General features: G+C 35.5%; 1 protein-coding gene and 2 pseudogenes across 1 annotated transcript; 2 read left to right on the forward strand and 1 right to left on the reverse strand.

The window, feature by feature from the left end:
- The first annotated feature begins 889 nt into the window (after window positions 1–889).
- LOC141718813 (uncharacterized) lies at window positions 890–3687 on the forward strand. Its single transcript, XM_074521194.1, has 4 exons — window positions 890–1106; window positions 1279–1475; window positions 3120–3179; window positions 3310–3687. The coding sequence occupies exons 1-4, from the start codon at window positions 1076–1078 to the stop codon at window positions 3469–3471; spliced, it is 450 nt and encodes a 149-aa protein (XP_074377295.1). The 5' UTR covers window positions 890–1075; the 3' UTR covers window positions 3472–3687.
- A 3064-nt stretch (window positions 3688–6751) lies between these two features.
- Window positions 6752–8265, forward strand: LOC141718818 (CBL-interacting protein kinase 2-like; annotated as a pseudogene).
- Window positions 8266–9337: 1072 nt separating this feature from the next.
- LOC141718817 (uncharacterized) lies at window positions 9338–16239 on the reverse strand (annotated as a pseudogene).
- Window positions 16240–24113: the final 7874 nt, after the last annotated feature.

Raw genomic sequence — 24113 nt, forward strand, 5'->3', positions numbered from 1 at the left:
TGAGATGAGGGTGCGTATGATTACAATTCTTGAATTTATAACCCTGTCTAAATTGTAATGGACCGAAGCTATGAGTTATGCACATAATCATGTTGCTTGGCTCTTAAATGCAATTTGACTGTCATCCATCCTTAATTATGCTATATTTGCACTGTAGAGTGAAGTCGGTCTATTTTTCTATACCCCCTCCGTCCCGCTGGGAAGTTTACGCACACTATTTGCACGCATTTCGAGACTTCTATAAAGTATAATTTCATAATGTTTTTTTAAATTTTTTTTTTAAAAGTTTAAACATAAAACTTTTATTCAGGAAAAAAAAATTAAAATATTATGGAATTATACTTTAAACGAGCATTAAAAAGCGTGCCAAAAAGTAACGTAAACAATCTAGTGGGACTGAGGGAGTACAAGATAAGCTTAATGGCTAAAGATGTTTTTCCAAATTGATCATTTGTCCATGTCTTGTATAGTCGTATTTATGTGTATAGATTAATTAATTGAATTGACTTGGTTTTAGGCAACATGGGCATGAGATTGGAGTTCATAGTTCTTGTTATGTTGGGGACTAGCTTGCTGTGTCATTCTAGGGACTTGGGAATCATGGATCCTTTTGCTGGAAAACTCTGTCAGGTAAAAAGAAAATACATCACTGTTTCTATATATTCCCTTGTTGATAATGTCAAAAGACTTGCATAGTTTCTTAAGTTAGTAGATATTCTTGCATAGTCTCGCCTAAGATATCTGACAAATCCTTTAAACCAGATTTTTCGAGCTACTTCACTTTTGCCTAATCACTTTCACGTTCTCCACTTTAATAAAGAAATTTATAAGATTTTTATGCCTTTATATAACCAGAGTTTGAATCTAGAATCTAGATGTTACACAACTTATGGTATTTTATTGTTGCAGTCTCGCAGGCAAAATATTTGGGTTTGGAATGGGAAACTAAAGCTTCTAAAGATGTTGGCAAGAAAGAAAATGTTTGCACGCTGTGTGAAGAATTTGCTACAGATGCGCAGAATTACTTATCTGCTAACAAAACTCAAAAGGAGATTGTGGACATGCTTCAGAAGTCATGCACAAAGCTGCACTCTTTCAAGCAAGAGGTGAGCCCTTTTACTTCTCTTAAATCCTCAAAGATTTATGTGTGGGACAAAGTATTCATTTTTATCACAAGTTCCAGAGTCTTTTATGGATTAAAATTTATCAAAAAGCACGCACATATAGTTCTGTATTTTTCTGTTGCTTTAATCTACTCTGATTTGCTGTTTTTGACAGTGTCTCACATTGGTGGATTATTTGTTCCTCTTTTCTTCATGGAGATCTCCTCTATAGAGCCTGAAGATTTCTGCCAGAAGGTCAATCTTTGTGAACAAATAACTTTTATTTCTCAGCATCTCAAGAAGGATAGCTGTGAGTTTTGCCAGAAAACCGTTGCAGAAGCTTTGTTGAAGTTGAAAGATCCCGATACTGAGGTACGTGCTTAGAGCAAGTCCAATGCTAGATGCAAAATGGCTACAGCCATTGCTATAATTTGGCATCAAAAAGTGTTTTTTGGTGCTAAAATAGAACTTCAACTCCAATGCTAGTTGCATTTTGAAACCAAATAATTCCAAATTTAACTCATTTTTGTCTTTCCCTTCGAAATCTTATTTAAAGTTTACCAATATGCATATCATTTATGGTTACTTGATAATGTAGCATTGAAACATAAATGCATCCTTGGTTTCAAATTTAGAATCAAGAATGCATATATGCATCTTTGCATCCAAGGATAGAACTTCTTTGGAGTTGAAATTTTTAGCATTTGGTTTCAAATTATGAAAATGGCAACACTTATAGCATTGCATTGGACCTGCTCTTACAATTATGAGCTGACCAGGGTTGTTCTCACTGCAAAACATATTTTTTTTGTATATAAACCCATTGCTCACATGGACTAAACTTGTAATAAGAATTTTTATGTCAACCATGTACAGTTGTATACTAGATTCATCACTATATAGTATTAGATCTGCGGAAGCCCTGAAAAGATAGATTTTATTTAATTTTTAGTCTGTACAACGAGGCAACTCTAATCCATTTAGATTTTCTACTTGGATCAAGTTGTAAAAGGCTCAAAATGCTAAAAATAACCTACTCTACAATTTCACGCAGAGTTGGCTCGTTGGTTCATATAAAGATAAGTTTTTTTTTTGTATTATACTAGTCATGGTGCTCAAATTAATTGCGCATTTTCATAATTTTGGTTTTATATAGTAATAACCAACAGGAAAATTTTAAGAAAGAAAGAAATTTAGGTAACAAAAGCGATACACGGCGTGCTTTAGGTTTTCTCTATCTAATATCTAAAAGCTGGACTAACCCTTTGGTTTTTAATTTTTTTACTGTGGTAACTACCAAATCCCCTAAAAATTTGAGCATATGCTAGGTCTATAGGAATTAATTTTATCTAAAAGCTTCTAGTCCAAAGTTTTATTTTAGGTGCTTGTATTTTTCTGTCCTAGGTTTGTAGATTCAATTTTTTTGATACATGCAATTTTGCAGTCATTTACTTATCTTTTTGTGTAAAAACCCCTTGACCGGCAGATCTAAAGGTTTTGAGGGATTATCCTTTAGTATTCTGACTGGGTGTCGGATAAGCTCTTTTGTTTGGTGTTTTGGTGCTTGTCTATATTTTGATTTTTTGATTCCGCGTTTCCACGGTACTCCGTGGTGTTAAGTATGGGTTCAAATGTAGGTCGATGTCAAGGATCTGTCTCTTTTTTAGAAACAAAAATATAAAATTGTTAAAGGTCTCACAATGTTCGGGCCACAGATTAGGGATTCTTTTGTGATTTATAAGAGATAGAATTTAATGTTGTCCAAGTCATGACCAGGTATTCCGAAAGTCCAGTTAAAGAGATGTGATAAGTTTATATACTCAGGCATCCTCTTAGCATTATGTTGCCAATCTATAATATGTGAAAGACGTACTGATGTCTGTAAACATAGTGTAATTAATCTTGACTCGTATCATGTGAATATTGTAAGACCTCTAAAGAAGGGCCACAATTATGACCTGTTATCATTTTTTAGTTAGTTTTCTAATTAGTATTTGAATTTGAATTTTCTTTCAGCTGGAATTGGTTGAAATGCTACTAAAGGTTTGCAATTCAGTGAAGGGCTATGAGAAACAGGTTAGATAAAATTCTCTTATAATCATACACTCTTGAGCATTCACTTTTTTCGTTATACGACGTCTTTAAGCTTTCACATGTATTTAAATCTCTTGTGTGGGCTTTGACATCACTTCAATTTTAATTGCAGTGTAAAAAGATGGTGTTCGAGTACGGACCTATAATACTTGTGAACGCAGAGCATTTGCTAGAATCAAATGACATATGCACTATGCTCCATGCTTGCGAGTCATCCATATCAAATACCAAACAAGCATACTCGGAAGAAACAATCATGCTTGCTTCATCTTAAATTGTGCATAAGCCGGAAGAATCTTGTCTGGAGATCAGAATCAGCATATAATGAATTCTCCTCCTCCACCATCACATGTAAAATGATACTGCCATTATAAGAATCTGCGTACGTCCTGTATATTACTGTTTTTACTGGAGACAGTTGCTAATCATATTCTAGACAATATGTAAGACGTTTTTCCTCATCTGCGATTATGTTACAAATTTAAATAGATATTTAAGTTGTGTATCCCCGAATTAATTATTTTTAAGTTGTTCCTGGTGGTATCAAGCTTAAAAGGTACATATGTAAGACCTTATCGCAAGTAGCATCAAACAACGAGTAATTATTAGGCCAATTTGGTATCCAGATAATTTGTCTTCTCCTTCAATTTGGGGCAAATTGAATATTTACAAAATGGTGTATTTTCAGAGGACGAACCGGTATGAAACTTGACGAGTCATGTGGGGGGGCAGTTGTGACCTGTGCTTATCTAAATGCTTTTTGCGCCAAGTGAACAAGAAAGGCAACCGTTAATCACAGAAAAGATGATGTACCTAATACTTTAGAACCTAATCACTTTCTTTATGTGCTATTTCAATTACGTACCTTACACTTATTCTCTTCTAGATATATACGAGTTAATACTCCTCTTTTTTTTATACATGACATTTGACTTTTTGGCACACATATTTAGGAGGGTTGACCGCATATCTAGAATTATTATTTTTAAGAAATTTTTTTTTAATAAAAATATGGGATCAAAACTTTTATTCAAAAAAAATTTGAAAAAAAATATTTAATTATGTAGTCAAACCTCCTAATATGTGTGCCAGAAAGTCAAAATTCCTAAATATGTGTGCCAGAAAGTCAAACGTCACAGAGGGAGTAATTATTACTCTACAAAAGTAGGCGCTAGGGGTGTACGCGGTTCAGATCGGTTTATGATAAAAGTCGAACCAAAACGCGAAAGAGCGGTTTAGAAAATTGTTATCCACAACCGCATTTGCGGTTGCGGTTAACCGCGTCAATTGCGGTTGCGAATTTGCGGTTATTGCGGATCGGTTTGCGGTTCAACCACTTATTATAAAATAATTAATAATTTGCAAAAAATTAACCGATCGGTTTGAGATTGTGTGTAAGATGCAAATTAGTTGAGTGTTGTGCTTTTAGAAGGACCATTAGATTAGATTGATCTAATGGTTAAAATTAATTTCTAGTTTATATTTTAATTTTGGTTTTTATTTGATCATTTTCATATATATATATATATAAAATTAATCTAAGCCATTAGATCTACCTAATCTAATGGCCCCCCTAAATCACCACACCCAACTACTCTGCACCCTCCCACACCCAATTTCAGCTTTTCCCCTCCATTTTTAATTTGATTTTTCCGTCAAATCGTAAGTTTTTTTTAAAATCCGATTTCACTGTATTTTTCTACATCTCTCAACGATCGATTTGCATACCATATATATATATATATATATATAATATATAGGGACCTGCTCAAATGAGAACCCCCGTTAATGTGAGAACTGAGATATAATTTAGCCATATATTCTTTTATCCAAATTAAATCATAACCATCCAATTAATTTTTTAAAATTTACCTTTTTACTTCATCTCTCACAACTACCTCATTTCTCTCCACCCACCATCACCACCTCCTGCTCTTACCCACTACCACCATCGCTCCAACCTCGCACCACCGCCTGCCGGTTACTGCCACCCTCCACGCCGATAAACACAAATCTGGTCATCGTCATCATCTCTCTCTCTCTCCCCCCTCACTCCCTCCCTCTCTCTCATCACTAACATCGCCAAACACCACCCTTGCCTCTTTTTCACCACTCACTCCGCCCATTTCCGGTGTCAACTCCCTACGACCACGCTTTAAGATCTGAAACTCCGATCCTGATATGATTTATCTCCGAAAAAACTTCGACTAATTAAATTTAGACCTTAAACTAGTAATCCATTAAGTTTTGCTGAATTTTATGATGGTTGTGTCAATTTTGGTGATTTTGGAGGAGGAAGTGCGACTATTGTGGCGTTTATAATTTATTTGTGCTGATTTAAATTTTATCTGGTAATTTCGTTATGATGTCGGTTGTTGGAGTTGGTGGGGATTTGGTGGCGAGAAATCGTGGCTGAGTATGGTGATTTTCGTTTGCCGATGGTGATTTTTGGTTTTTCGGTGATAATTTGTTTTATTCTGGTGGTTAGTGCATGGCCGGACAGAGTTGTAGTATGGTGGTTAATAGGTGGTTGAATTAGATAGAAGATAGGAAATATTAAAATTTATAAATATTAAATATTAAATCAACGGTGAGAGATGAATATGTTGTATTTAAATGAGTGGATATGATTAGATCTCATATCTCATAATAGTAGGATTCTCATTGGAGTAAGACTCTATATATACACACACATAATGAGTTAAATTTTATGAAGTCCACTGTTACAGTGGAGTCTTTGGAATCCATATATGTTCTGCATTTAAAATATAGTTTAAAATATTGTAAAATATTATTTTTCGAATGATGTTACAAATATCACTATTTTATTGAAAATCTTGTAGATAGCATACATTTTACAAATAGAATATTAAAAAAATTATTCTACAAAACATGCTTAGTTTGCAGAACATAAATGTTTATATTGCAGAAAAACATATATATTGTACTTTTAAATGTACGAGATTTGCATGATTTTAGTAAAACATGTTTTACAAGATAACACGTTTTAGAAGATATTTTATTTGCAAACGTACATGGATTTCGAGTACTCCAATAATTCATAGAACTCTACTATTTATAATTGAAATCTAGTATGAATATTAATTTAATTTAATTAATATATATTTAATTTAATTTATTATAGTACATAGTTAGAGGTATTTATATTATATATTTTTCTCACTAGATCTATAGTTAAGCTACAATATCTACGTACTTGTTAGCTATCCGGATACAATTGACTTGCATTTGTCTTATTGTAAGTTTTATTACATGGCGTATAACACATGTTCCTTTGATATCTTCAAGAAATCATAGCCATCAACATCTTTACACTTGGTCCTTTTTGCATCTCCAAAATTATTGAGATCTCCTCCCTTGTTTCTTTTGTATCTTGGTTTTTTGTTATTTTCAATGTCCTGCTTTAATTCACCAGATGTTAAGCAAATCACAGTTATTAATTTGATCTTGCTGTGAATATGGTTGTTTTCATATTTATAGGATCTAGACCTGCAAGATAAATAGTTGTGGTCTGCATATTGTTGTTCAATTGATTTTTATCTACAGTGATGGAACATAAGCCAATTGTGCTGATGGAGCGCTATGAGCTGGGAGACTTTTGGGAAAAGGAAACTTTGCTAAGGTCTATCATGCAAGGAACATCAAAACTGGCATGAGTGTTGCGATTAAGATGATCGACAAAGAAAAAGTTATGAGGGTTGGAATGATTGAGCAGATCAAAAGAGAGATTTCTGTCATGAGACTTGTTAAACACCCCAACATTGTGCAGCTTTACGAAGTTATGGCTAGCAAATCCAAGGTTTATTTCGTAATGGAACATGTTAAAGGCGGTGAGCTTTTTGATAAGGTGTCGAAAGGGAAGCTTAGTGAAGATGCTGCAAAGATGTTTTAAGCAGTTGATTAGTGCTGTTGATTTTTGTCATAGTAGAGGCGTTTATCACAGGGATCTGAAACTGGAGAATATATTGCTAGATGAGAATGGGAATCTTAAGGTCTCGGATTTTGGATTGAGTGCTCTTGCTGAGTCAAAGCGTCAGGATGGAATGCTTCACACCACGTGTGGGACGCCTGCATATGTTGCTCCTGAAGTGATTGGTAAAACAGGTTATGATGGATGTCAAGCTGATATTTGGTCATGTGGAGTTATTTTGTATGTTCTTCTGGCTGGGTATCTTCCATTCTATGATTCTAATTTGATGGAAATGTACAGGAAGATTGTTAAGGCAGAGTTCAAGTATCCTAGTGGATTCCCAGTGGAAGCGCGCAGATTAGTATCAAAGATGTTGGATCCCAATCCGAGCACCAGAATATCCATACCCAAGATCATTCAAAAACCTTGGTTCCAGATAGGGTTCAACCTCAAAACCAGAAATGCTGAGGTAGAAACCATTCTAGAAGCTGACGATTTCAGCTCTGTAGAGAGTACCAGCAACTTATTAGAACAACGACTAGAACTTGACAAGCTTTGTGATCTAAATGCTTTTGATATCATCTCCCTTTCGGCAGGCTTTGATTTGTCATGCCTCTTTGAAAAGAAGCATCAAAAAAGGGAAGTAAGGATTACATCCATGTATCCGCTTCAGACCATCATCTCCAAGTTTGAAAATGTAGCTAAAAAGCTAAGATTGCAACTAACCAAGGAAGGAGGTATGTTGAAATTGGAAGGGGAAAAAGAAGGTCGAAAAGGTGTATTATCCATATATGCCGAAATCTTTGAGATTACTCCAAATTTTCATCTGATTGAGGTCAACAAGGCAAGGGGAGATACTTTGGAGTATCAGAAGGTGGTGACAGAGGACATACAGCCAGCACTGAAAGACATTTCCTCTACTTGGCAGGGGTATGAAGAAAAATCTAAGAACTAGTACTAAGAAACATTGTCTCGCAACAGCAAACGGTGGAATTTGGAAAGACTGTAATAATGGTTCATTTGTTCATACCTTTACGTGTTAAACACGAGTGCTTTTGTTGCAGGCTTGTAGCTTCCGTATCTTTAATAGTAATCCTTATGCAGCCACCGTATTGTGCTGTTGGCTGATGCTTTGTCCTTGTGTTTTGAAAGTTTGGTGCCAATTAAAACACTGACAACAATTAAACTGAAGTAACTATGGCATGGAGCTCGAAGCAAAATTGCAGAGTGGCTAGAGGCAGGCAAAAGGAATATTCAATATGCCACAGGAGCAAGGACTGCTGTTTATCCAACAAGAAAGAAAATGGTATCCTCTAGTTCTGGGCACACTCAAACTAAGCGTTGATGCTCTGTCTTTGGTGGTGATAATTTCTTCTCGATTGGAATGGTGTTGAGGAACTACCAAAGCCAGTTTATTTGAGGAAAGACTACGAAGTTTAAAGGGAGTGTTTCAGTGGTGGAAAGAGATTGTAGGGATTCTCAAGGCTCTACTATGTTCGAAGGAGATACCAGACTCAACTAATCATTATCTAAAGTGATTCCTGCTTAGTGTCAATGCAGTAAACAAAGCCAAGCAGAACCATCTAGAGCTGGGAGATTTAATCTAAGAATGTCGTGAGATTCTTGGTTGTAGGTTAGATGTCACAGTTGTTAGAAAGCATGCAAACCGGATTAGCCCATAGTTTGGCTAGCCAATAGGTTCAACGTTTTTGCTTACTCCTCTGTTTTTGTTGAAAAAACTTTTGTCAGATTGTTCGATGAATTAATGAATTGCATCTTTTATTCAAAAAAACTATTAAATTGAAGTATAACATAATATTGCCACATGCAATCCGACCTAGATGCGCAGTTCATATTTTTCACATATTGATCCTATGTTTGACTTCTCTTATGCTAGTACGAGGAAAAAAAAAATTGTTGTTCTCATATGTACCTGGTCCTCGTCTACATCCGGTCCCCTTGGTTCTCACATGCTAGTACATTAACTTGGTCCTCCATTTTCTTCTACATGTATAATTTTTGTTGTGCTTTTAAAAAAAACTGTTTGCCTTCTATGTTTCTTGCCTCAAGGTAAAAACACTCACAAATCCCACGGAAGACGGACCAAGATATTATACCAAACAGCTTGATATGTTACCTAATTGCTTACTAGCACAGACCTTGCACTTGCAAGTCATTATATATGCAAATGCAAGTAAAACTTCCCTGATGAAGAGAAGGATGATATATTGGATACAGCATTCTAAAACTCAGACAAAAGAGGAAACTTTTTTCCTTCTTTTGAACAGGCAGTATAATTAACAAGTCCACTATTAGTTCCCCTTTATCTTTTTTTTTAACATCCTCTTTAATCATATGACCAAATTGACTGTACATCCAAGCTAGAGTATACACCGCCAACAGGAGACCTCGTGACCACTGATGAGTTATGGCTTGTGTTTACACCCGTTTCCTGCACAGTCCAATCCACTCTGCCAAAAAAGAAAGTGCTATTAGTTCTAAGTCTTGAAATGGAAGGGTACACGATCCACAAATTGTAACGAGTGGCTCTACCAGTTTACTATAATATCAAAATAAAGAGCACGAAAGGAGCATAGTTCCTCTAAATGCACATTACACACCCCTGTGTAGACGTACTTAAATATAGGCGCGCGAAAAAAAAACAAGCTGTTTAAGACAAACATGAAAGACTGTTTCAACAAACTTATGGCAAATTTTGATTATTTTTACAGTTAATACACTGGCAAAGTTTTTCCTTGTAAAGCAGCCACAAGCTTCAGATTTAAAAAACAAGTGAGCAGGCAAAAATATATACGTCACATGTACACCTAATAATAGAATAGAAGGTCAGATCTCAAAACACACCAAAAACTAAAGCTAATATAATTCCAAAAATGAGGGTCAAGCAGGCTATTAAGGGCAATGGATGTGATTCTGGTCTGTCATTATTACACCAGACACAGAGACTCCCCTGAATCACAAATTCATATATACTAGTAAGCAGGAGGGTCATAGCTGGATCCAACTATCTATAACTATAGACCTAAAATCAGCATCGATTTTACTGAAAACATGATAAAAGTCTTTTCAGAGGCAGATTTAATTGGTCAGCCTAAATTAACAATTCTATTGTTGTTTATGTTCCAAACTGAAACTGAAGGCGGTGTACTCATTAAAATTATATTTAGCACTTGCTCAAGCTTAATAGAAGCTATGTTACAGATTCAGAACTTTTAACGATCAGAAAGATGGGGAATCTGTCCTGTATTTGGACACAGGTGCGTACACAAATCTTATTTCACTAATAAACACATTAATTAGATCAAATTTCCAGGCAAACTCTAATAATACAAATCAAGTAAAAAGATGGTTCTGCAAGGGACTTCGCAAATTAGGCATCTTATATTTAGCTTGGTAATTGTAAAACTTAATCTAAATTAGCTGATCTTACTAATCTATCTATACTATAATATTAAAACCAGAATAAATTATTGAATTTTATAAGCACGGGATGTAAACTTGTTATATAATAATAGACGAGCACATATTATTTTAAAAGAATAACTTTTAAAATAATAACAAATCTTCAACTTGTCTTTTTTATTCGAATTACATAATAAAACACATTTCAAAATTATATTGTAAAATTATTTTTACAAAATAGACTAATACTATAAAAATTAATTGTCTTTTAACTTCAGTTACTATTAACTACTATAAAATTAGATCATAATTTATAATTGTATGCGACATATCGCACCCAAACATTCCCTCGTACCCATCTGTATTCTCCAACCTATCCGTTCCCTCGTACAGGAAGCATTTAAACAAAATTTCTGTATACGTACTCATACGTTGTTTCGTATTGATATTTAACTATGGCGCCACCATAACAATGACATTAAATGGAAACCAACAAATTAATAAATTGTATATTTTGATTCTCGTGACCACAGGATCGGTAAGATGTAGGACATCACAACTGGGTGAAGTGCAATATGAGTTAAATATTAAATTGACCCTACTAGATAGGATTTAACTGTGATAAATGTTGGAGGTTTAAGTTTATATTAATAATAATGATAATTAACAAAAACATTGGTGGCTTAAACTCTAATGAACGGAGATAAAAAATAATAGTTCAAGTCTAAACAATCACAAGAGTAAAACCTATAGGTGTAGCAAATTGAAGATATACGTAACTTAGAGGACTGCACAGCAATAAAGCATCAAAACTAGACTGACAGTTTAATAAACTATAATTCAGTTTCAATTGATTTCTTACACATTAGGCAAAGTTCAAGTAGCTGAATCTTTCAAGTTAATACCTTAATTCATTCATCTAAAGAACAAAAAAATTGGCTTCAGGGCAGTTAAAATATGAACAAATTTGATTAATAAACTTACTTGCGCCAACGATCAGCTAGAGAAAGCTCAAAGGGATGGTCAGTTGCTAACCCATTTGGGCTCTTACAGATTGGCTCATTATGAATAACACCTTCCTTTGAGTTCATAGAAAAATTTTCTTCTTTACCCAATGTCGGTCCAAACAAGTTTCTGGTAACCATGGATCATCAATACAACCAGGGATCGAGTTACCATACGCCCTTCCAATATGATAACTTCCGGGTAGAAAATTCTGAGTACCAGAACGGATTTTCTCATCGCTTTTAAAGAGTGAAGCCATGGTTTTTTGATGCAAGGGACTTGCAACATTTTCCTTGTTTGATCTGTTTGAGTCTGGTGACAAAAGCCGCTTGCTCCAGCCCCTAATAAACCTCCATCCTGACCGAGAGGAGAAGTATTCCACATCTGCCATGTTCCATTCTCATTTCCGTTGCACGAACCATCTACTGGAGTATTCTGCACATCCTGAGCTTTAGGGGTAGTCGGGAATGGAGAAGGACTAGCATTCCTTTCATCATGTAGTCTCAAACGAGATAATGGAGATTCAATTGGTGATGGCCTAATCACTTCAGATGAAATGGGTGTACTCTTAATAGGGAGAGGTTTTTCCAATTCCATGTCCGTTAAAAAGCCAAGGTCTAACTGAAAATTATCAGAGACTCTGAAACTGGCCCCAGCAAGGATACTGGATCAGGAACATAGCACGGGTCTTCAAAAATGTCGGACTCTTCTGGTAAATATTCAGGAAGAGCTTCTCCAATAAAAGGGAACTTAGATTCAGCTGACATCTGAATACCTATACTTGTACTCATTGACCCAAAGGAATTAGTAGATACAGGAAATGGGGATGGCAATCCAAAATTAATAGGATTGTCATATTTCTTATATGAGGGACTCGTAACTTCTGATTGAGATTTCCCATTTGGTTTGCCTATGACTGCTAATCAGAGGGTGAAGGAACAGCTTCTGAACGAGTAAGCCATGGATTTTTCGGGGCTTCATAAGGTTGTGGTTCAACGAGCACCTGTCACAGATGGTTAAAATTCAGATATATAACACAAAAATTATCTGCAATACAGAATACATGGCTATTTTATTTATCGTAGCAATATCCATATATCCTTGTAAAATAATTTAGTATCTTGCAATTAATTGAATGCATAGAGGAAACCTGAAATCCCTAGCAATGCACTTTTCTATTGTAATTACAAGTTGTAATTACATTTTACATATGTAATATACAACTAAATTGTAATCAAGGTTATAGTAAAAGAAGATTTTCATGTCAACTTCATAGCTATCGGCTATTTGTTTTTCATGATACGTTCAAACCTATATCCAGATTCCAGAGATGATAAAATCGAGCCAGTCTGTCATCTAGATGGATTCAAGCTGTGATTTCAGGGGAAAATGTTTTTGACTTGTGTATGCAGTAAATAATAATAATCATAATGATTAAATGATACAAAATAGCAGGTTGCTTAGCATCTACAGGTAGTTCTAAAAAAGCAAGATGTTCTCTTTGCCTGAAGCATTTACTTCATTTAACCAATGTCATTCTCAATTTTGATAACCATACTCTTTGGATCTTTACCAACGAATAATAGCCAATAGCTCTTTCACAGTTGAGATCTGCCTATACAATAAATGTTTTAAGTTACCTGGTTGTCTGTTCTTGCAAGAGTAAACCTAACCTTTCTTCTAATTTAAAGCAGAATTTACATTTCAATCCATTAAATTTTCTACCACACAGAATTTCTCCCTTACATTAAAATAAGAGGATCTGAACCAATGGAAAACATAGATTTCCTTAAACAAACTAAAGATTTGAGATGTCAAGTGAATCTCTTTAGGATCATGAAATCCTAATCTATAGGAGGGGAAGGGATATCAGCCTACCACATAATCCCACCATATATCCTGCATACCTGTATTACGACGTAATCATGTAACCAAGGGTCTATCTGTAAGAATCAGGTAAGGAGCCACATGCCTACATATCATGAGACTTAAAAATATACAAGTATTGTAATCAAATTCAAGAAGGCCTACAAAATAATTGTATAAGATATACAAAAATTAAAAATGTATCTGATAGAGAATGAGAGATAAAAGGGGAACTAGGAGAACCAGTGCTTCCTTTAAGCAAGCATAAATTCTTCAAAGATGCTTCCTGTTTTACTAGAACAGATTCATATATGTGCATTAGTTCAACCAGTGCAAGTGCACCCACTTATTTAATAGGAACAATAAATATTTGTCAACTTTAGTTGACAAATGCTTAAATTCCAATGGTGAGTTAATAGCCCATCATTTAATATGAGCGAAATGCAAAATAAGGTTGATGACCATGTTACATGCCACACAAATGTCCTAAGATAACTGAGTTGAGTCACAAGCGACAAGACTTAATGCAAGTTATATTATATCCCTGTCGAAACACAGGTCAATATGGGTTCTTTCCATCCCCACTCCAAAAGAGTGTAAATATAATACCAGTAGACTACAGAAGCTAAGTCTAGTCTGAGATTACTCTCACAACCGACAAGAATCCAAGTTTTCACACATAATAATTAAGACATAATCAGCTAAGTTGGCAACACAAAACATATTCAGAGTAAAAAGATGACTTACAGGGCGAGCGGCGTTCTTATCTTCACTACTGCTATTTGATTTCGGCAATGAACGCTCCAACTGAGATGTCTCTCTCCTATTTACAGAAATTTGGTATTGATCAGCATGACCATTAGATTTGTGTTCTCTCGTGCCAGCCACAGAATTAATGGTACCCTTTCCAAGGAATTACCTCCAGCTGCTCGTGAGGGGTACAAAGATGTGCCCTTCATATTATCGAGGTTTTTTGTTCCAGAAGCTTCACGGCTATAATTGTTTGTTAGAGCACCCTTACTTATGTCATTGTTAAAAGACTTTGCAGTGTATACCACAGATCTCTGGTTATTCCTACGATCGCTCTCACACTTCCTATTCTTTTCACTATCTCTGCCTGCTCTTTTTTCCAGTTCCTCAACATCTGAGTTGCTTTTACTAGATCCCCTGTCTCTTTCACTTTTTCTTTCCTGACGCTTTTTTTTCTGTTTCTTTTTTAGTTACTTTTTCCTTAGAAGGAGTCGACCCTCTTCTACCATCTTTATCAGACTCTATCTTCTCATCTCTTGATCTCCTACGTTCTTCTACTAACCTGGAAACTTCCTCTCTTTGCTTCCTGTCTTCTTCGTCCCACTGTTCCTTTGTTAACTTAGCTTTCCGCTTCTCTTCAGCTTTTCTACGAGCTTTTTCTACTCTACTTTCTTGAAAATTTGCACCATTCTCACCTCTCCTGGCCATTTTCCTACGCTCTGCGTCAACTGATGCATCATCTCCAGATGTACTGACTCTAAATATCTTTCTCCAAACCCACATTATACTCAAGAAAAAACCAGTCAATGCTCTACACGCAAAAATAAGAGCATGAGAATAAGATTTTTCAGTTAAACAATGGTCATCTCCAAAAAAACTCTGTCCGCTATGCTTCCGCCTACCCTTCCCCGGAAAGGATCCACCAACCCAATTACCATTATCTAACCAATCTTGACCACACATCCAACCACCACTATCAGACCAAACCTTCTCATTCAACATCCTCCCACTCTTCCCCACCAAATCCTTCAAAATCCCATTATTTGAAATCCCCAACCCAGCCGGCACCGGCAAATCCAAAACTGGCCTCTTCGAAACATGGCCACAATACGAACACATAAACTTTCCACCACCAGGATTCTGCTCCCTATACGGAGTCAAACAATTCCTGCACCTCCTGGTAGCCGTCTTCCTAAGTTTCTGCAACTCAATAGCCTCAAACCTCTTCTTCTCCCTAAGCCTAGCATTCCTACGTACACGCCATGCTGACAGCTGTGGCATCAAAATCTCATACCAAAACAACGTAACCAAAAGCACAAACACACAAGCCAATCTCGGAGACGTAATTTCAAACCGAAACGCAGGAGGCAACAACTGAGACAGTGCCCATAGTCCAATAAGTGGAATCACTAACCATGGAAGCATGGTCGCAATTCGTCTCGACCACTTCTGAATCACGCAGAGTATACACATTATCCTCTAACCCCCACCCTATCTCTCTCTCCCAAATCTCTCTCCTCAATCTCTCTCTCCCAAATCTCTCCCACCAATTATATCAATTCAACAAAATTAGGGCTCAATATATGAAATTAAATATATATAAGCGTCTCCTTTGTTTTACCAACAATCTGTTCCAAACCCTAGGGGGGAAAATTACAGCATTAAAACCTAGTTTCAACAAAACAAAATTAAAAATGATTAGATAAATAATAATTTAAAATTGTTTACAATGGGAGAGTGAATTAGGGTTCAGGAACGTTGGTTTTACAATAATAATAAGAATAGAGTGAAGAAAAATGATGATGTGAATGGAGAGACTTACAGAGTGAATGAATCGACGACGGCGATTGACGGTGGCGAATGCTCGGAGGAGGAGAAGTCACGGTGACCGCCTCTATTTTTATATATTTTTTTGATTTGATGATGATTGTGTGAAAGAGAGAGAAATGAATTTACAGATAACGAGATTTATTGTTTTTTTTTATTTTAAGCAAAAGGAAAAAGCCCAAAAAGCACCTTAAGTTTATTATTTTATTAAATCTATATAATTAACAATAGATTATATTGGTGTTGTATTTTGTTATTTACCAATTGAAGAGGCTCCAAGGGAAACTGGACCAAATGGCTCATGGTCCGTTTCAACTGGATAATTTGTCTGACTTGGTTCTTCCATCTTTATACTTGGAAGGCATATCGTTTTTTCGTACAGTAATGGAGATTATACGGGGTTAGCATATTTTTAATGCATATTAAATAGAGCTGTTATTGGGCCGCGCAACGAGTTTAGAAGGTAATTGACTTAAATTTTATCGAGCTGAGTCGAGTCGAGTCATTTCATTTAATTAATCGAGTTAAAATCTATGACCAAACTCGAAGTCGAGCTTAGCAAATTGGGCGACCCGTCTCCTTTAATTTTAATTGAACTCTCGGTTTATTTAATTTCACGAATCGAGTCGAGCCTGCTCGTTTATTTAAACGAGTTGAAACCTCTACCGAACTCGTCTTGTTTTGTTAAACGACCCGAGTTGAGCCCTTTTAAACGAGTTTGAACCGGACGAGCTCGCTAGTCGTCTCTACATATGTTTTTGCTAATATATAAACCTAAATATATTTGTGTAGTTAACATTTTGGTTGCAAATAATGAAAAGATTTACGACAGTTCAAAACTGAAATGAGTACTCTTCTGCGAAGTGATCACCTTTATTTTTTTGCGAAAATACTTGTGATCATCCTTGCTTAATTAAATCGGACCTTGAACCACGGTTCGAGACATTAATTGATAGAAACATAAAATTTGCCCAAATATTGAAAACATCACAATATATGCCACTTCCGATTGAAAAACAAATTTTAGTCAGGAAAGTTAAACATTGCAATGACATGCAAATCATATTGTAATAAAGTTATCAAGTTATTTGTGTGTCAATCTATCCATCGATCTTTCTATTATTTATAGTATTTATACTATATTATAATAATTAAAGCTTTTTTATTTCTTAAAGACTGGCGACTGCATTTCACTAAAATGGCTTATACTATTTTGAATTTACACAATGATGGTTGTCTATTAAAATTCGTCAATGTGTTGGCTAGATTTTTTTTGTTTGCATTTCATGAGCATCGTCTCAATTCCAGTAAAGGAAAACTAACGGCGTTAAGTTTTTATGTAAATAAGTAATATTTTGGAGGGTAAATACGTAATATAACACTTTTACTTATCTTTGACCCTTCACACTTTGATTTCTCTATGATTGGAGGTCCACCCATTTTTGCATATAATCCTTGTAAAGACAACAGCTAACCTTTGTATACATTATAACTCTAGGCATTCCAAATCTAGAGACTATATTCTCCTCAATAACTTAAGAACTACCTTGTTATTATTATGTTAGTCCCAAAGAATCGTAGAAGGGGGTTGAATATGATAATTACAATTATTTTTGATTCGTTTCAAGTTCTTCGTTATAAGTACAGAATCAAAATAGACACAAAATAATTCGAGGAATATATTGTTTTATTAATATAAACCTTGAGGTTGCTACAATCTAATCAATGAATTGATTAGCTACAATAAATTCAACAACACAACTTTTTGTGTACAAGCTTAATAAATGAAGTCTTTAATGGAGCTCCCATAAAAACACTTTCTGCTGGCTGAGGAAGATAACCAAATGAAAAGTACATTCATTTACTGCTTTGTAGTCTTCAAATTGATGAGGACATGTGGCATCTTTGTATCCACACATTTCCTTTCAATTTGATGCAATTGATCTTTAATAAACACTCCAAATGCTAACTGGCAACTAGAGGGAAAGTTGTGTTGTTCCTAACTTGTGACCACTGGGTAAAATTCCTGACGTAGAATATTTCTGAGTTGTGTAACCTGCGACCACAAGGTAAGATGTATTGTCTTAGAATGTTTTTTATCACATTCTAAGTTGTGACCTCTAAGTTGCGACTACAGTGTAATGATCCTTGCCTTAAAACATGTCCTTTACATGACAACCTGCGACCATTAAGCTGCGACCCTCTAACCTGTGACTAGAGGGTAATAAGAGATTGCCTTAGATGTTAGGTCACACAACACTATAGAAGGGGGTTGAATATAGTGTTTATACAATCAAATCGATTTCAACACAAGTATGTAACAAAGATCAAGTATATTCAAATAAACTCTGTTATAATAGAACTGTTGTTCTCTCTCAGTGATGAACAATATCACTAAGAGTTGCTAGGTTATAATATATAATCTTCTCGATAATGATAACACATATAGTGTAAATCCTAAGCTGTGTTTATATAGTACACAGTTACAAGATATCTTCTAATTGATATAGAAGTCTCCTAAAATATATCAATCAGATATCTTCTATAAGTCTTCTAGTCTTATAACTCTTCATGCATATCTTCTTTTATTTTAGTCCAGATCTTCTCCTATAAATCAGTCGCATTCCTTATCTGAAGTCTTCCCGCACTTAAGTCCTGATATATATCTTCTGACGCCTTAAGTTCTGATATTAAGTTCTGACTTCAGTAAGTTCTGATTTCCAGTAAGTCCTGATAAACAGTAATTTGACTATCCGACGGATGACTGCTGTTAGGCACATCCGCCAGGATACAATCACTACTCGACGGATGAACAATATCCATCGAGTGAGTAGAAATGAATGAGTTTGGAGTGGAAACTATTGTGGACTCTGTGCAGATTGATGAAAATTTTGGCACAGATGTCTCAATAGTCTCAGAAAGAAATGGCAAGTGAGCCAACAAATTATCTAGAAGATGATGCTCACTTGCATGGATTTTTGGCTTTTCCAACAGAGTCAAAGATGGAGAATATGGTTGTGATGTTTGAATCATGTCAACATCCAAAGAGTGTGTGGGAGAATTTGGTGTTTGAGGTGTTTCAATTTGTACAGATTTGGCCGTGACTCCACATTTATTGGAGCCACATCAATTTGACTTTGAGAAGGTGCAGTGACTGGGTCTTTAGCTCCAGTTTGTATTGTGTGTGTACCCTGTGCATCCCCAAGGGTTTTGATTTCTTCTTTCTTGTGTAGGTTTGTGATGAACTTGTGTCCCTACCCCTTTTGTTATGTGCTCCTGGTTGAGAGCTTGTATCAATAGTTACATCCTTTTGGGAGGATGAAACTAGAATTGAGCTTTTAACCTTATTAACAACCACATTTTGTTGGGAAACTGTGGTGTGGCTTGGTTTGGGTACACTATGCTCACCATCCTTATCCTTAGGGCTTCTTTGATTTTCACCCTGTCCCTCACTTTTCTTTCCCACCTTCATACTCCCCTCTTTGTGTTTAGTGTATTTTACAACTAGCATCTTTTGAGAGACACCAAAGGGGGCTTTCTTTGTCTTTGGTTTTGAAACTTTGGTTTTGAAACTTTGGTTTTGGTAGCTTGGGTAGGCATCTGTCTGGTCATTGACACATATGCCACTGCTACACTAGAAGAAAAAGAAATGGTTGAGGTTGGAAGAGTAGAGACAATTGAAATTACCTGACTTACCTGAGGTGCCTCCATTACAGGAAAGTAGAAGAGTGGCACCTCTTTGTGGTGATCTGCTCTATTGAGATCTGCAATAATTCTCCTTTCTTGAACCCAACAATCTAACTTGTTGGTTGGGTTCTCAAGCATAATATCCTCAGAGAGGTGGTTAGCAAGCATCATTAGAAATCTAGCATAATAAACATTCTTACCCCTTTTATTAAGCTCCCCCAACTTAAACCCCAACTCAAACAAGACAAGATCACTAAAATTGAAGTATTTATTAGTTACTAGCATGTAAAGCATGTTGAGCATGGAGATATTAACAGAATCAAATTTGCTAATTTTTCCAAAAAATACTCTAGTAACAACATCACACAGATAACTCCATTCTTTCCTAAGACCCAATCTCCTAATTTCACTTAATTTAGAGATGGTAAGTGCATAACCCATGGAGTTTAACATGTTAACAATATCAGTGTCTGTGTGTGGAGTAGTGACAGTATTATCAGGAATTTTAAAGCATGTTTTAACAATGTCAGTATTAACACAGAATTCCTTACCTTTAATAGTGAAAGTGATGGTCTTGTCAGTTGATTTGTACACTGCAGTCGTCCATATTTCCTCCACAACCTCACAGTAGATAGTGGGAGACTCCAACATGGCATATTGAGCTTACAGCCTTGTACAAAATCCATCATTTTGTGGTAGTTGCCAGACTGTTGAATTCCCTTGTTCACCAGAGCCGTGAAGTTGTTCTTCTCATAGATAAAGCCAGTTTGGGATATGATTTTGACGACTGGTGCCATTGTTAGAGAGTAAAAATTGCAGAAAGAAAGAGGATAATTGCTTTTGAGACAGAAAGAAGTTAGAGCAGATGAATTGAGAATGATAAAAGAAAAAAAATGAAAATGAATTTTGCTTTTATACTATCTCAAAAATAACTGTCAAAAATAATAAAGTAAAATAAAGTGACTAATAGAAATTGCCCAAAATAGCCGTTTAAAAATAAACTGTAAAAATCCCATCACTTATCTGTCGAGTTATGCTTACAAACTGTAAGTATACTCAATAAATAATGTTCAGAAAATCAACGGCTAGGAATGAGACAATTCGATGAATGAGGATAAATCAGATATCCGTCGAGATATAAAATATTCTAGAAAAATAATTGATTTTATTGACAAATTATATATCGACGGATGATCGAACTCGATGGATAGTGATCATCCGTCGGGATGTAAATTTTGACTTAGCCAAAATTTCATCCAAGACTGAAAAATCAATTAAATTTCTGACTGTATTACAACTTGCAAAATATCTGAAAAGATCTAAGAGTAATTAAGCATACCTAACTCACTTACCAACCTTGAAAAGGTGGATTCATCTAGTGGCTTGGTAAATATATCTGTAAGCTGTTTTTCACTTGGAACAAAATGTAGTTCCATAGTACCATTCATTACATGTTCCCTTATGAAGTGGTACTTGATGTCTATGTGCTTTGTTCTTGAGTGCTGTACTGGATTCTCAGTAATGGCAATTGCACTTGTGTTATCACAGAAAATAGGAATTCTTTCCACTTGCAGACCATAGTCTAGCAATTGGTTTTTCATCCACAAAATCTGTGCACAGCAACTGCCAGCAGCAATATATTCAGCTTCTACTGTAGAAGTAGAAACTGAATTTTGCTTTTTACTGAACCAGGACATAAACTTGTTTCCTAGAAATTGTAAGGTTCCTGTTGTACTTTTTCTATCAATTCTACAACCTGCATAATCTGCATCTGAATAACCAGTTAGATCAAAATCAGAATCTCTAGGGTACCAAATGTCAGGTTTTGGTGTACCTTTGAGATATCTGAAAATTCTCTTAATAGCAATTAAATGAGGTACTCTAAGGTCAGCCTGAAATCTAGCACAAAGACATGTAACAAACATTATATCTGGCCTACTAGCTGTTAAGTATAGAAGTGAGCCAAACATGCCTCTGTAACTTGAAATATCTATAGGCTTTTCAGTAGTGTTTAATTCAAGTTTAGTTGCAGTGGCCATGGGAGTTTTTGCAGATGTGCAATCCATTAGTTCAAACTTCTTTAAGAGATCATAAATGTATTTAGTTTGACTAATGAATATTCCATCACTAACTTACTTTATCACTAACTTGCTTAACTTGCAAACCAAGAAAGTAAGTTAGTTCTCCCATCATGCTCATTTCATACTTACTTTGCATCAATTTGGCAAACTTTTTGCAAACTTTTTCATCTGTAGAACTAAAAATAATATCATCTAGATAAATTTGAACAAGTATGCTAGAGCCATTAACATTTCTAAAGAATAGAGTTTTGTCTACAGTACCTCTAGTGAAGTGATTCTCTAAAAGAAACTTTGACAAAGTGTCATACCAGGCTCTAGGTGCTTGCTTCATTCCATAAAGTGCTTTCAATAGATAGTATACATGATCAGGTAGATTTGGATCTTCAAAACCAGGAGGCTGACTGACATAGACTTCCACCTCCAAATCTCCATTTAGAAAAGCACTCTTGACATCCATTTGATAGACCTTGAAATTGGCATGGGCTGCATAGGCTAAGAAAATTCTGATGGCTTCAAGTCTTGCAACAGGAGCAAAGGTTTCATCAAAATCTATTCCTTCTTGTTGATAGTTGCCTTTAGCAACCAATCTAGCTTTGTTCCTAACTACTATGCCATTTTCATCCATCTTGTTTCTGAATACCCATTTGGTGTCTATTGGATTCTTTCCTTTAGGCTTGGGTACCAGCTTCCAAACATTGTTCCTTTCAAATTAGTTTAGCTCTTCCTGCATAGCTAAATTCAATCAGGATCCAACAAAGCTTTTTCTACCTTATTTGGTTCTTCCTTGGATAGGAAACTGCTATATAGACATTCTTCTTGAGTTGCTCTCCTTGTTTGAACTCTAGAAGATACATCACCAATGATGAGCTCATAGGGGTGATCCTTTGTCCATTTTCTTTGTTGAGGTAGATTAGCTCTAGATGAAGAGGCCTCATTGTTGTCTTGATGTGTGATTGAGTTTTGATTATTAGAAACTCCCCTGAGTTTGTAAATCTATGTTTTGAGAAAGAGGGATTTTCTGTAAGTGATCTATTCTGACTTTCAGCTTCTTTTGATGACCCGACGGATAGTGAATTTTGAGTTCCTGACGGATGAAGCTGATTGTCTCCCGGTGGATGATGCAGATTGTCTACCGACGGATGAAGCATTTTGTAACTCGATGGATGTTGAGTTATTAGCTTCATTGGTAGTAGATTTTTCTGCACTTTCTTTAGTTGTAGTTTCTTGATCACTTTCATCATCACTGTCATCACTAACCATCTCCACATTGTCAAACTTGAGGCTCTCATGGTAATCTCCATCTTGTAGTCCTTCAATCTTTTTATCATCAAACACAACATGTATTCCATAACAATATTGGTTCTCAGATTGTAGACTCTGTATGCTTTACCAACAGCATATCCAATAAAAATTCCTTCATCTGCTTTAGCATCAAACTTCCATTTTGATCAGTTTGATTTCTCAAGATATAACATTTGCATCCAAAGACATGAAGAAAATTTAGAGTTGGCTTCTTGTTCTTGAACAATTGGTAGGGAGTCATGCATTTTGCCTGATTAACCAAAGAAATATTCTGAGTGTAGTATGCAGTATTTACAGCTTCAGCCCAGAAATATGTTGGTAACTTTGATTCTTCAAGCATTGTCCTTGCAGCTTCAATAAGTGATCTGTTCTTTCTTTCTACTATGCCATTTTGTTGTGGAGTTCTTGCTGTTGAAAAATCATGCATAATCCCATTCTCTTCACAAAATACTCTCATAACAGAATTCTTGAACTCAATTCCATTGTCACTCCCGATTCTTCTAACTTTGAAATCAGGATGATTGTTGACTTGCCTTATTTGATTGATGATGATTTCACTAGCCTCATCTTTAGACTTTAGGAAATATGTCCAAGAGAACTTTGAGAAATCATCTACAATTACTAGGCAAATCTTTTCTTTGAGATGGACAACATATTGACTGGTCCAAAAAAATCCATATATAGCAGTTGCAAAGGTTCTTCAATTGTTTAATCGAGCTTCTTTCTGAATGATGCTTTGATTTGTTTTCCCTTTTGGCAAGCATCATACAGTCCATCCTTAGAAAACTCCACTTGAGGAATACCTCTAACCAGTTCTTTCTTTACAAGCTCATTCATGGTCTTGAAGTTTAGATGTGATAGCTTCTTGTGCCATAACCAACTTTCATCTTGACTTGCTTTACTGAGAAGACATGTAATATCCCATATTTTCAATATTATTATTATAATTATTTGGAATTATTTATGTGATTTTATGTGAATTTTGGTGAATTATGTGATAAGTGGAATTGATGTTTGGGTGTTTAGATGTGACATTATTTGAAT

This window comes from Apium graveolens, chromosome 4, assembly GCF_009905375.1.
Source record: "Apium graveolens cultivar Ventura chromosome 4, ASM990537v1, whole genome shotgun sequence".
Classification (NCBI taxonomy): Eukaryota; Viridiplantae; Streptophyta; class Magnoliopsida; order Apiales; family Apiaceae; genus Apium; species Apium graveolens.